Below are 12711 nucleotides of genomic sequence, written 5' to 3' on the forward strand. Positions count from 1 at the left end.
CAATGAGGGTGAAAAGAAAATCAAACACTGTTGAACAAAGCTATAAAAAAATCAGTTTTATTCAAATGTTCACCAATACAAAAAACAAATGGAGAGCATCGTCAAATCCTTTCCCCCACATTCTTAGCTCATTTTCCTATAGTGGTCATGATGTGTGTGTGTGTGCTTTTACAGCTGCAGGGACGTCACCACCCAATATGATCTGTGGGTCCAGTCAAAAAAGACATTTCAAACGACAGCTGCGTTTCCGAGATGCTGTGATGACACAAGAACATGCCGACGCGTTAATCAGGAATGTGATGAGGAAACTAACTCAACGAGTCAGTTTGAGACGAAAAACGTTGAATAAATAACCCTGTAAAATGAAAAAGAAAAGACATCCTTGTAGTTGTGCATCTCTTAATTTTGCTTGACCAACCTACATTCAACTGCAAGTCAGATTTCCCACCTCAAATACTGACGTTCGTTAGACCAGTCAACACGAAATGTGCACCAGCGTGTACAGAAAGTAAAAGGACCAAGAGATGTTACTTGGCAGCACCACAGGGGTCCAGGTGTCAGCAGCCTCCTCACAATTCAAGTCACATTATGACAAACTGTATATACACAGAATTACACCGATACTGTCGGCAGCTGCACACGGAGAGAGGAGGTGAACTTAGCCTGAGTGTGTTGAGACAAACAACCAGAGCAAATGTGGCAATGAGCAGAATCTGGAGTTACAGTCTGTGCTGATGTGGACAAGTCGCTGTGTTTTTTGGGGGGGGGGGGGACGACGACGTAATCACGCTACACTATCGTACACCGTATGAAAAAAAGAAAAAAAATTGATCTTCATTCAGTGGCTGTTTGGCTTATTTCGCCAGTCCAATCTTCTTGGCTTCTGTTTCATAAATAAGTAGCCGCCACATCTTCACGATGAAGACTTCAGCTTCTTCATCGAGAACCTGAAAACAGAAACAAGTAATGAGTTAGAGTGAGAGGAACATGAAGCAACTTCCCAAGTTCATAGAGGAGACTTCCACATGGATGTGAGAATGCAAACCAAAGGAATAATAACCAACATGAACATTAGATAAAAGCTTTCAGTGTGATGTCTTATTACGTCCCTCAAGGAGATAAGGTTTTCACCCTTCTCCATTTCCACAGAAACTACTGGATTGATTCAAATGAAACTTGGTGGAAAAATGTGGTATTGGTCAGATAATAACTCATAAAACTCTGGTGCGGATCCGAATCAGGGGGAAGATCCAGGATATTATTTTCTCATTCTTTAATATTGTGAGATTGAGCATTTTTCACATTTTCAATCATTTCCCAGGGAATAATTAATGCATCTCGATGAAATGAATCAGTCTGATTTCTATGAGTGTGAGAAATCTGGTGCAGCTTGATTGGATGCAAGGGGGCGGCTGGGCCATCGGGGGGGGGTTTGAACTTTGATTGAAATTCGACTTGATCAATTACTCACCATGGCAACATCATCCAAGATACTCTGTGGCATGCTGTGCAGCATCACCTGAGAAAACAAGGACAAACACATCAGCATCATCTTTTAATGTTCACCGTTTCTCTCTCCGTCCGATTCTGATTGAAGTCAAATGTATAAAGATCACCGGTTCGATACCTTCGAGCAGACAAAGTCCACTAGTGTGGCCTCCTCCTCTCCGATGTACTCGATGATCTTTTTATTGATCCAGGGCCGAACACGTCGATCCATTAACGTCTGAGGACCAAGAGACAAAAAGTTTGAGCTGTTACTGGTAGAAACTACATCAGCACCTATTTATTTTATCAGTGGAGACCAGCGAAACCAGTTTCTGACCCTGCAAAGTTTCTGAATGAACTCGTTGTGATCCTTTATCTAATTGTTATAAATAAACATTCCTCCTGGTGTCCTCACCGTATCAACCATAGTCCAGTCCAGTGGGTAGGAGAACAGCTCAGGCTTTGCTGTGGGAATCTTCTCGATCAGGGTCTTGATGTTTTTGCGTTTCTCCTCGTTGTCGTCTCCCTTGATGCTGGAGAGTCCGGCCCCGTCCACCCCGAGGCTCTTGTCGTCATCGTAATCCAGCGGCACCAGCTTCCTCTTGCGCGGCTGCTCGTCGGCCTCCTCCTCGTCAAACTTGTCGAAGACACTGTCCACGGGGAGCTTCTTCCTTTTACCTGCGTTGGGTTGACTGGGGCTTCCTGTGGCACCTGGAGACAACGAGGGCCATTGAAAATATAAGGTTTTCATTTTAAATGATAAAGATCATTGTAACATATCTTTGGTATCTAAATATTTGTTTGTTTCACGACATATAAATCATTAGTAATAATAATAATAACCTAACATTTTTAAGGGAATTTCAAGGGACCAAAGGACCCTTTACATATTGTCATTTCCTATATTATCCTAACTAATTTCTCAGAGAGAATGGGGCTCCTTGTCATGATAACATTCACTATGTGTATGAATGGAGCACAAAGAAAGCTTTGTAAGTTTTCCAGTCAGATGAATGTGTGTGTGGTAGGAGGTATTTAAAATGACAAAAATCCATTTGAGAGGATGTGTTACTCAAGCTACTGACAACAGACGTGCTGCTGGTGCATTGTGGTCTATGTGGCTTCTATCTGGTGCAGCAACTTTTTCTGTAACTGTGAAACTTGAAAATGTCTTTCCTTTGACCTACACCAGTAAATTTACCACATTAGGACTAAATGTCTTTAGAGGAAATCCTGCTAATATTGTGGTGAATCAATTTCATGTTTTCCTTGAGCAGTTCAGGTTCTTTTCTGTACAAATTCTCTATAGATCCACAATTTTAACCCAAATGACAAAACCGTAGAAAAACTGGTAATTTTCACATTTGAGAAGCCAGAATAAGAGCGGGCAAAGTGAGTTCATATTTAACTGACAATCAATATTGTTCCAGATTAAATGGATATTTTTCTCTGTGTAGTTTGTCCATAGACAGATGTATTGTGTGCTCACCTAGTTTGAGGCTGAGGCCGATCTTGGGCCGGTTCTCCTCCTGTGGCAGCGCCTCGGGGGGCGAGTTCTCGTGGGGGATGATGATGCCGCAGGGCGACTCGTCCCCGGGCGTGTTTGGGGACGCGTGGCCACTCGCCGACGACACGGACGGCGCCGCTGTGATGGGCCGCATCTTGGGCTTCAGGCACGGTTTAGTGTCTGGGTTATCTTCCTCGTTGTCATAGTCTTGCGCCTCACCCTCCTCTACCTCGTCATCTGATTGGGTGGGCCGGGGGCGGACTTCTGGCCTTTCCTGTTCCCCGCGGCGGTCCCGGTGGTCTCTAGAACTCCTGTGGCGCTCCCGTTCCACTTCGGGCTCCGGCTCTGGGATGATGGGAGGTTGTCTCAGACGCTCCTCCTCTTCCTCTTCCATCTGGACCAATAAGAGGAAGATATACAGAAATTAAACAACCAAGCGTTGGGTTTTCCAGAAAAAAAGATCAGACAATGAAAGCTGGAAAGCCCTGATGTGCAAAAATTCAGAGAGTCAGATGATGAGGTGACCTTCACAAAGACAAAATACAGCATGCTCACTGGCTACAAGCAAACCCCCCCCCCCCCCCCCCCCCCACACACACACACACAGTTATATCACAGACAAGCGTACCCTGCGTAGCTCGGCGTCTGGGTCTGGATGTCCCTCGCTCAACAGCCTCTGTCTGATTTCCTCATGCTCCTCCTTCTCCCTCTTCCTGTCACGCTCGTCCGCCTCCATCTCCTTCTCTCGGTCTCTGAGACGCTTCTGCAGTGCACTGCCCCTAGGGGTCACACCAAAAATAACAGCCTTTAGAACAATGGCCACGGCTGCAGCAATGCATCTGCTACACGTCTGATCTGGGTCACACGGCATCTGCTGCAACTTTCCACATGTCTAGGCGGCACATGGCTCAAATCTCTCAAACTGAAATTATTTTCAATTCACAGTATTTCTGACACTGCAAGGGCAACATCTCACATCTGTACATTCAGGCTTTGTGAAGGCTGCATGTCCGACTGAATTTCCTCTTTACACGTGTGCATTTGTATTTTCAATGACAGTTAATTCAGAAAAGACAGAACAGTAGCATATTTTTTCCCAGTTGCTCACCTGTAGTACTTTGGATCATCTCGGTCGTCATCATAGTCTTCAAGAAACTCTTTCAACCTTTTCCCCTCTTTCATCTGTAGACAAACATTTTAATGATTCATCACTTTTAAGTCTTAATGATGATTACACAACAAAATGCACAGTTAATAGCGCTTTTTAATGGGGATAAATTTGGGCTTTTTAAAAATAAATAAAAATTTGTAAAATGTGTGGAATAAAAACAAAAGAAAAAAACTGATAATCAGCAACATCAGTAGAGAAAACAAAGAAACAAGACTCAGTAACAAATTAACAGATTACCATTTCATTTTCCATCCAAATTTACTTGAAATAAGCCATAAAATATATTCCTGAAGGACATTCAACCTCAAATGGCTAAACTCAGATAGAATGTGTTGGTACAATTAATAACAATCTACTCATCTTGCGGTGTGTGTGTGTGGGGGGGGTTTAGGACACCTCTAGTAACATCACAACATAATTTGTCCTCTCACCATCTCTCGTCGACGCTCATCTTCCCTTTCGGTCTCTTTGGCATAATCCCGAGTCTTCTTCCTCTCCCTGAGCTCCCAGTTTTTTAGACGCTGTGGTAAATACATTGTCAGATGAGCCACAACCAAATACAAACACCCGTTAACAACAAGTGGAGAGAGAAATGCAGGAGGTGTTGAATTGACTAAGACGTTCCCTTTTCTATTCTTGAATACAATAATTGTCTCATATTCTAGGATCTAGGAGCTGTGACCCCCACCACCAACCACCCAACCTTTCCTTACCTCCTGATAGGCCGTTTCTTTGTCTCGGAGTTTCCTCTCCAGCTTCCTGCGTTCATACGACTCCTCGTCATCATCTTGGTCTCGCTTCTTGTCTCTGTCTCTGTCTCGGTCTCGACTCACCTCCCTGCAAACGTGAGGGGAGAAGTTTATTATTGCTGGATGGACTTGGGAAAAAAATACACTTTAACTTGCTTATTATAAATCTTAAAGACTGACGGAATCATCGGGGCACGGTCAGTCAAGCTTGGTCTGTATAGGTCCACATGAAAGAAGATTTAAACATTGAATAATCATAAAGGATAAGCTTTTACCCAACATACAGAGTAAAGCTAAATAAGGTTAGAATCTAAACATGAAAGGTTTTGCTCCTTCTGAGGCAACATCTCCACACCTCTACTGTCACGATTGTTTTCTTCCTGTACCTGGATCTGATGTGGTCGGCGCTCCTCTCACGGCTTCTGTCCCTCTCCCAGTCCCTCTCCCGCTCTCTCTCTCTGGGCCTGCGGTCGCGGTCTTTGTCTCGGTTAGTGTCCCGTTCTCGCTCTCTTTCCTTATCCCGCTCTCTCTCCCGTTCCTTCTCCCTCTCGCGGTCGCGCCGCTCTCTTTCCCGCTCTCGCTCTTTTTCCCGGTCCTTCCTATCCCGCTCGAACTCCAGCCGCTCCTTCTCCCTCTTGTCCTTCTCCTCTTCCAGTTTCTGCAGAGCAAAACACAGACAGGATCAGCCAGTGGCACATTTGGTCAAGCGGTTCATTTTGCCTACTGTGCACAGATCAAGTGGTTTCCAGATTTTGAGATTTCAGATAGTAACATGCTCTAAACTAGTCCGTGCAAGGCCAGCAAGTGAAGCTGGATTTCCTAAAACTCAAACTGGGGAAAACCTGGAAGAATCAAAAAAGGCTCTCCCTCATAGAGAGACAGCTCCAGCTCTAATTTAAAGAAATACAATCAAGTGTTTATGCTTCAAACTTGCAGTATAAACTACAGGTTAACACGAATGGAACTGGAAACCACTTCAATGGTGAACAAGATCTGTGGAACATGTTCAGCTCGACGCATTCATAACGAGAAAAAGGTGCTGCAAAAAACAAATGCTTTTTCTCTCCTTAAGAGTTCTCCTCTCAGATCAAGGAAAACAAACTAGTTGTTTGAGACTTACAGGTGTTGAACTATGGACTCAGCCCTTCGCTGCCCCTACAAGCCTTTTAAGTTAGGCCTGGGGGGAAAGCAGGTCACACGGTATACAAGGGGAAAACGTTATGGGATTCTGTTTTGCTTTAGCATTATCATCATCATATTCATCATCAACAACAGTAGCCTTTACTTCAATTTTATTCGGTTAAGTGCTAAATCAAGAAATGAACATAATGAACATCAGTTACATTTCTGCACAGATAAATGAAATTGTAGAAGCGGTCTTACCCCTGCAGAAGTCTTCAGCAGCTCTTCATGACTCATTACTCTCACATACACACACACTCACACCACAGCTTTGTCTTTAATGACATTACACACAAGGCTTTGATTGCATCTGGTAACATTATCATTAAAATGGCATCCGACCCTAAACCAGAACTGAACACAACCAAATTAACAACTACGTTCTCTGTCTGTTTTATTTAAATTAAAGTTTAACGCAGCCACATGAAGCTACAGACACATTCAACTGGTTTTTACCAAGAAACACAGAAAGAACCAAAAGCCTTGGATGTAATGCAACTCAAGAGAAGGAAATATGAGATGTGAGCAACTTTATCTCTCGTGGACCTGAGGTTAATAATTATAGTCTTATATTTCAATGCCTTGGCTCTAGTAAAAATAGGTTTAACTTAATTAGCATCGGTTTTGGTATATCTAATTGACTTACCTTTGCACAGAATATACCTGGGCTCCGGAAAAAATGAGTACAAATATCTCATGATGGGAAGGTTGTGCTATCACGTAGAAGACAATGACCAGGATGGGAAGAGAACTTTTGGTAATAAGGGCCAACTTATGTTAGGGTGTTGTTGTGCTATTAAAAAAAAGGTGCTCTTTGCATCAAACTGCATCACCCCTCGCCTATAATAATTATAATTTTGTTATCATAACTCCTAAATACCTTTGTGTCAGTCCATCAAGTGTCTGTGTTGCAGTCTCTCCCTGTTTTTGACTAAATCTCTGAACTGGATTTTGAACATCTTTTTCCAAACAGACAAACAGGATCTGTTTACCAGAGAATACTTTAATCTTTTGTGCATAAACTTACTTTCAGGTGCCGATACTGATGGAGAGCACGAGATGGAGGAGAGTAATCACACAACACAACATACAGAGAGCACGTACCTTTGTCAATCTTCAGATCAGCATGCTGCTGTGGACAGGGCGCCCCCCCACACTAGCATAATAAAGGCTACAGCCAGAGTCACTGCAGTGGTTATTGACAATAGTCCTTGTGCTTCAACATGAACGCCATTAAGACAAACCATACTTTACGTAGGACTCGCACAGGTTCACTGACTTTCCAGCTTCCAGGGGACCAACCGATGCTGTCATAAATTCAGGATCACAAAGTAAAGAAGTGCCTTTGTAATGACAAGTGGTTGATGGAATAAAGAGCGTTATGAGCCCAAGCCAGTGCACACAGTGCAGTGCAGTTGCCCCTATGCAAGTCCTCAAGAGGGGGACGCCCAGTATATGTATATAGTAAATAAAGGCTGATACTTACATCCTATCCTCGCAACTTTTTCCCAAAGCTCTGAGATTCATCTTGCTTTAGTCACCATATGATCACTATCATAATGGTGGGGTTTAATGAATAGATTAGCTTTTAAGTAACTTTACATCGTCTCCATGCATTTTTGTGTGATGAATGAAGAATGGATGTATAAATGGTCACACCTAGATAGATTTAACTACGGTGGTCACAGGTGTCAAATCAGGCCTGAGAAAGGTGGTAAAGGACTAGCTGTCTGCCTGCTTGTGGTGTCCTAACACTGAGCATGTAACATTTCAAAATAATATGGGGCGAACTCATATGTTTGGTGAGTTTAAGTTTAGGGACGGCCAATTGGTTGGACGGCCAGATGTTGCTGAGGTCAAGAAAAGCTGGATAAATGTGTCAACTAAATGTGCAAGCTCTAGGAGTGAACTGCTGTCCAAAACCTGTAATGTCAACTACAAGATCAAAAGAGCCACTTTACCTTGTGAGTGTCACGGAATTTACTAATCTCTCTGGAAATCAGGTCTCTCTTGTCGTCCTCCATATCGATTGTGTTAATGTCATCCTGTGTTTAAGAAAAAAAAAGGAAGGAAAAGTCAGGTCTCTGGGTGAAATAAACAATATTCACTGTCAGGTTCCAAGAGAATGGTGATACAAGTTAGAAAAGAATGGATCTAGGTTTGTATACCTCTTCTTTTTTCTCTTTTTTTCTCTTTCGTCGCTGGGAGTCCTCGTCCTGTGAAGGTGCGTTGAGTTCGGCAGCGTATTCCCGCATCAAGCCATCAATGGCACCTTTAACTATTTGATCCTTCTTCTTGGTCTCCTCGTCTAGAACCTCTTCTTCATCATCTCCTCCATCTTCAGTCTTTTGAATCTGCCAGTACAGAAATAATCTTGTTTATTATCCAATTTCCTCCGTGCAATTAATAAATATGCATTTGATATGCTAATTCAATATATACAAATGAAATGTGGCCAGCCACTCAGAGGTCTGGAACACAGGCAGGGGCACAGTCCTACTCCTGAAGCAACAAATTCCGGCGTCCTGATTAAACTGAAACAGATTCGTACCCCATTTGAAGTTTTCTTCTTGGCCTTCCACTCGTCTAGCTGAGCTTTGGTCTTGGCATCCACTTTCACCAAGAGATTTCTTTCTCCAATCGGCAGGTCATGCAGTAGCCTCAGGGAACGCAACGTAGACTCTGGCTCTTTGTACTCGCAAAACCCAAATGCTGCAACAAATATACAGAAATACATTTTGGGTTAGATTAAAATATGGGCAATCCTAGTTTGACAGGACATTAAATACAGATGAATCATTCCTGGTTGAATGATTTAAAGTGAAAACATCTTTTATGTGTATTCTTTGTCCTAAAGAGGCCTTATCTGTGCGTATCATGGATTACCTTGAAGCTTGCCAGAGGCTCCTTGAACCCTCTTCCAGCTCAGAACAATTCCACATTTCTACAACATTAGCACAAAGGGAAAAAGAGTTCATGAGTCAAGCAGATGTGGACTTATGTAAATTACCACAGCACAGGATTCAGTCTCACCAAGCTGTCTACACAATGTTGTTATAAAATCCGATTACAATATATATATGTACAAATGTACGTAAAAACTACATTTGTAATTTCATTGTTGTTCCTGAAAAGATAAATAAAGGTTATAGATGTAAACTGCTTAAATGCAGCATGTGTATTTCAGAGAAACAAATCCTGAATACAATATCCATGCACAGAATCATTTCTTTTTGAACATAACTCAGTGACGCATATCTTTTTCTGTCCCTTACCGCAAGCAGCTGTCTGATCAGCATGTCGGAAGCTTTCTCTGAAATGTTCCCCACGAACACAGTGGTGGTGGGACCACTGTTCTCATCATTTTCTTTGGCTCGCATAGCAGCAATATCCTTCCTCGGAACTGGAGGCTTACTGACCACTGGCATAGAAGTCACCATCACTGCAGAGGTGGGGGTCATGATGCCCATGTGAACTGGGATCATTGGACCTCCTGCATTCACGAGAAGAAATTAGCATTAACTAGAGTCTGGAGTTAAATATGTATCTGTAGCTGATTATCATTGTTTTATCATCAATAACTTCTGACTTTGATGCTTTTTTAACTCAATGTTATTGCACATATGACATTATAGGTGCTACTCACGCCTGGCATTAACATCTGTCCTGAGACATGCGATCACAAGATGTGTCTATTTGTGTGTGTGTGAAAACTGAGGGTGTGTGTGTTGCCACAAGCGATAGAGAGAGAGAGAGAGAGAGAGAGAGAGAGAGAGAGAGAGAGAGAGAAGGGGGCACGAGGGCTGAATGAATGATGAATTGTGTGCAGCTCAGCTATAATAACATTTGACAAATTAAAAAAGGTCCAGTGTGCAAAATTAGGTTGAAAGGGATCTATTGTAAAATAGTCCTAGTGGTTTTTCCACTAATGTGTGATCATCTAAACTCTACAAATTGCGGTTTTCTTTACCCTAGAAAAAACACTTTATATTTATATCTAAAGCGGATCTGCTCTTCGGAGGCCGCCATGTTTTATACAGTAGCCCAAACCTGAGCAACTAGTTTTTTAGAAAACAGAAGGCTACCAGAGGTTCTCTTTCAAGAGGAGGGTGAGGTGAGGGGTATTCAGCTGCAACAAGATACTTCACCACTAAATTGTACACACTGAACCTTTAAGTTCAATCATTATGAGTTGGGTCAGTGCTGATATTGAAGCGATGGCCACAAAATCAAATGAATGAATAAGTGATCGTGTGGTCTGAGTGATCAGATCTCAGGACCTTTACTTATGGCTGACCACTTGTGATTGGATCACTCAGGACAGATGTTACTACGTTAGTAAAAAGTTGGGGTTGTTAAAAGTAGTATATGAAGCACTACGGTGAGTTAGGTGAATGAGGATGTAGTTCCCACTGATGGTGAGGCCGGTGGGGATCTTACCTGTGGGGAAACCAGCATACTGAGGTGGAATCCCAGGAGGGGGCAACAGCGGCCGGTTTAAATGAGGGGGGAAGGACATCGTGGCTGAGAATCAACCGACCTGAAGAAACAGAGAAAGACATGAGCTGTCTACTTGGACCCGATGGCTTCCACTCACATGATGATTCAGTACAACTTTAAAATGAGCAGTGCTGTTACAAACGAAATGAAGTACGAGCTTCATAAACTCCACCATTGTTACAATTCAAATCCATTGGAGACTTTTCCTGCCCAGCTAAGTTTAGCAGGGTAAAGGTCACTAACTTCAAACCACGAGGTCTCACGGTTGTTTTGATAATACCTGATTTAATCATGAATGTACGGGCTTAATAACTCAAAAACATCTTAACCTGTTTTTAATTAAAAAAAAGAAGAACCTAGCAACTCAGTTAGCCAAAGCTAGCATAAAGCACGCTACCGCAACCGAGGAGCTCATTCAAGCTAAGCTAACATTAGCTACAGCTGGTGTTACCGACCAATAGCTGACTTTTATGCGGTGAACACGCGTTTTGAATGAATGTGCCGGTGTCCAGGTATACATACCCCAACTCAGGCGGCGTGCGAGGAGGTAAAAGCGGCAGTCGGAAGGTTTTTAATTGTGAAACTCGTAGTAAGGGTCCGTAAGTTGCATTAGCACGGCGGCTAGTTACAGGCCTGCACAAACATGGAGGCAAGTGCTCTACGTCACAGAGTAAGGGGGCGCTTGTTTTAGGTACCGGAACCAGGCCGGTGGACGGAGCTGGAAGGAGTGGAAGGGTGTATCCTGATGATTCATAATAATAATAACCATCATCATCCTATGTTGAATGCATGATTAGTCCTTGGTTTAAATATCAGTGGATTATGAATCTTGAATTTATTTGTAATATCTTCAGATCATGGGAATCAATCATGGACACATCAATTCCTATTTATTCCATTGATGGATTATTTGTTTGCCCCTTGTTTTGTTTTAGGTATGAAAACGTGGCAGCGGGGTGGAGCTGGACAAATTGGTAATTTATTACTTGTATAACCTGGTAAAACTCTAATACTAGGGTTCTAATACCGGCAGTTTGCGGGGCCCGGGGGGGGGGGGCGAATGGCTCCGTGTTGCGTGCGTTTTGTGCACCGCGGGATGGATAACATATCACGCGGCGCTGGACCACGCCCAGTAATCACGCATTACGGTCCGGTCCACGCCATCAAGTGTAGACCACACGGTGAAAATCTAATGTAAATCGAATTAAAGTTGTAAAACGGGGCTTACCTCATATTGGCAGTAGGTGGTGCTATCCCCCTCACTAAATGCAGATCTGTTCAGGTCAAAAACACTCTCTTGGTTATTTTCAGATCTCATTCATCTTTCACTTGTGCACCGTCAATCATAGGCAGCTATGTAATATGCCAAACTTTGAAGAGTTCTTTTCATAAATAGTAAGTCACAAACAAGTGTTGTTCTTTCAGAGTAATCACCTGGACAACTAAACTCGACAGTGCAGTAAATTACCTTGTACCCTGCAGAACTGAGGTCAAAGGAGGACGAAGAGAAGAGTCAAGTCTGTGACAGTGACAGTGGTCCCCATATTGATTTGATATTCATTCAGTTTAGACTTATGTGCTGCTTAAAAGGACAAACTCTGGTTATAGCCTTCAATGCATCAAGGTGCCCCCAACTGGCCCCCCCTCACCAGCGCCACTGCAATGAGGCCCATTACTCTGCAAGTCAACAAGTGCTGCTAGTACAACTACTCCTCTGATGTTCTCTAATCAATCGCTCAATAAAAACCTGCTAAATTCATATTTATGTTCCTGGATAAACGGGGCCTCGCTTTTTCTGCAACAATGAAATTAAAACCCAGAGTTAAGTCATAATTTGCGTGAAGAACTTTAATCTGCGGGAGTGCTTTTGTTTGTGTGAGTGTGCATGTGCTTGTCTTTGTTACTCTACACGCGGACTGATAATCACATGTGTTTAGTTATAAATCGATGATGTCGGATCATGACTCCGGATCATTCAGTTCACCTTAACACTGAAGTCCTGACTTTGCGCGTCACGTAACATTTGTCTTCATACACTCACGACAAAATGGCAACAAAATCCAAAATGGTTGACTTCCTGTTGTGTTAATCAAATTGATCCCATGGACTTTTTT

The 12711-nt window shown here is 42.8% G+C and overlaps 1 protein-coding gene across 3 annotated transcripts; it reads right to left on the minus strand.

The window, feature by feature from the left end:
- Positions 1-41: 41 nt before the first annotated feature.
- Positions 42-11260, minus strand: rbm25b (RNA binding motif protein 25b). 3 transcript variants are annotated; one of them, XR_008342175.1, is made up of 19 exons: positions 11120-11260; positions 10538-10637; positions 9373-9590; positions 8984-9041; positions 8649-8809; positions 8266-8451; positions 8059-8142; positions 5302-5573; positions 5096-5128; positions 4880-5003; positions 4598-4687; positions 4104-4177; positions 3624-3774; positions 2978-3389; positions 1904-2199; positions 1628-1726; positions 1472-1519; positions 449-947; positions 42-355 (listed from the first exon to the last, which is right to left on the minus strand). XR_008342175.1 is itself a non-coding variant. In XM_053445079.1 (18 exons), exons 2-18 carry the CDS (start codon positions 10614-10616, stop codon positions 855-857), a joined length of 2478 nt encoding a protein of 825 aa, XP_053301054.1. In that variant the 5' UTR covers positions 10617-10637; positions 11120-11260; the 3' UTR covers positions 42-854. The 3 variants fall into 3 exon arrangements, 2 of the variants coding, with proteins under 2 accessions (XP_053301054.1, XP_053301055.1); XM_053445079.1 differs by having other exon boundaries at positions 42-947; XM_053445080.1 differs by lacking the exon at positions 5096-5128 and having other exon boundaries at positions 42-947.
- Between the last annotated feature and the right edge of the window lie 1451 nt (positions 11261-12711).

The sequence above is a fragment of the Pleuronectes platessa genome, chromosome 17 (genome assembly GCF_947347685.1).
Source record: "Pleuronectes platessa chromosome 17, fPlePla1.1, whole genome shotgun sequence".
Classification (NCBI taxonomy): Eukaryota; Metazoa; Chordata; class Actinopteri; order Pleuronectiformes; family Pleuronectidae; genus Pleuronectes; species Pleuronectes platessa.

Excerpts from the sequence above, each read along its gene's own strand:
- rbm25b (XM_053445079.1), bottom strand. The coding sequence starts at position 10,616 with ATGTCCTTCCCCCCTCATTTAAACCGGCCGCTGTTGCCCCCTCCTGGG. Across the intron at positions 5,004-5,095 it reads GACCGTGCCCCGATGATTCC|GGAGGTGAGTCGAGACCGAG; the intron begins GTCAGTCTTTAA and ends TCACGTTTGCAG. Across the intron at positions 4,178-4,597 it reads ATGAGCGTCGACGAGAGATG|ATGAAAGAGGGGAAAAGGTT; the intron begins GTGAGAGGACAA and ends GTTTGTCTACAG.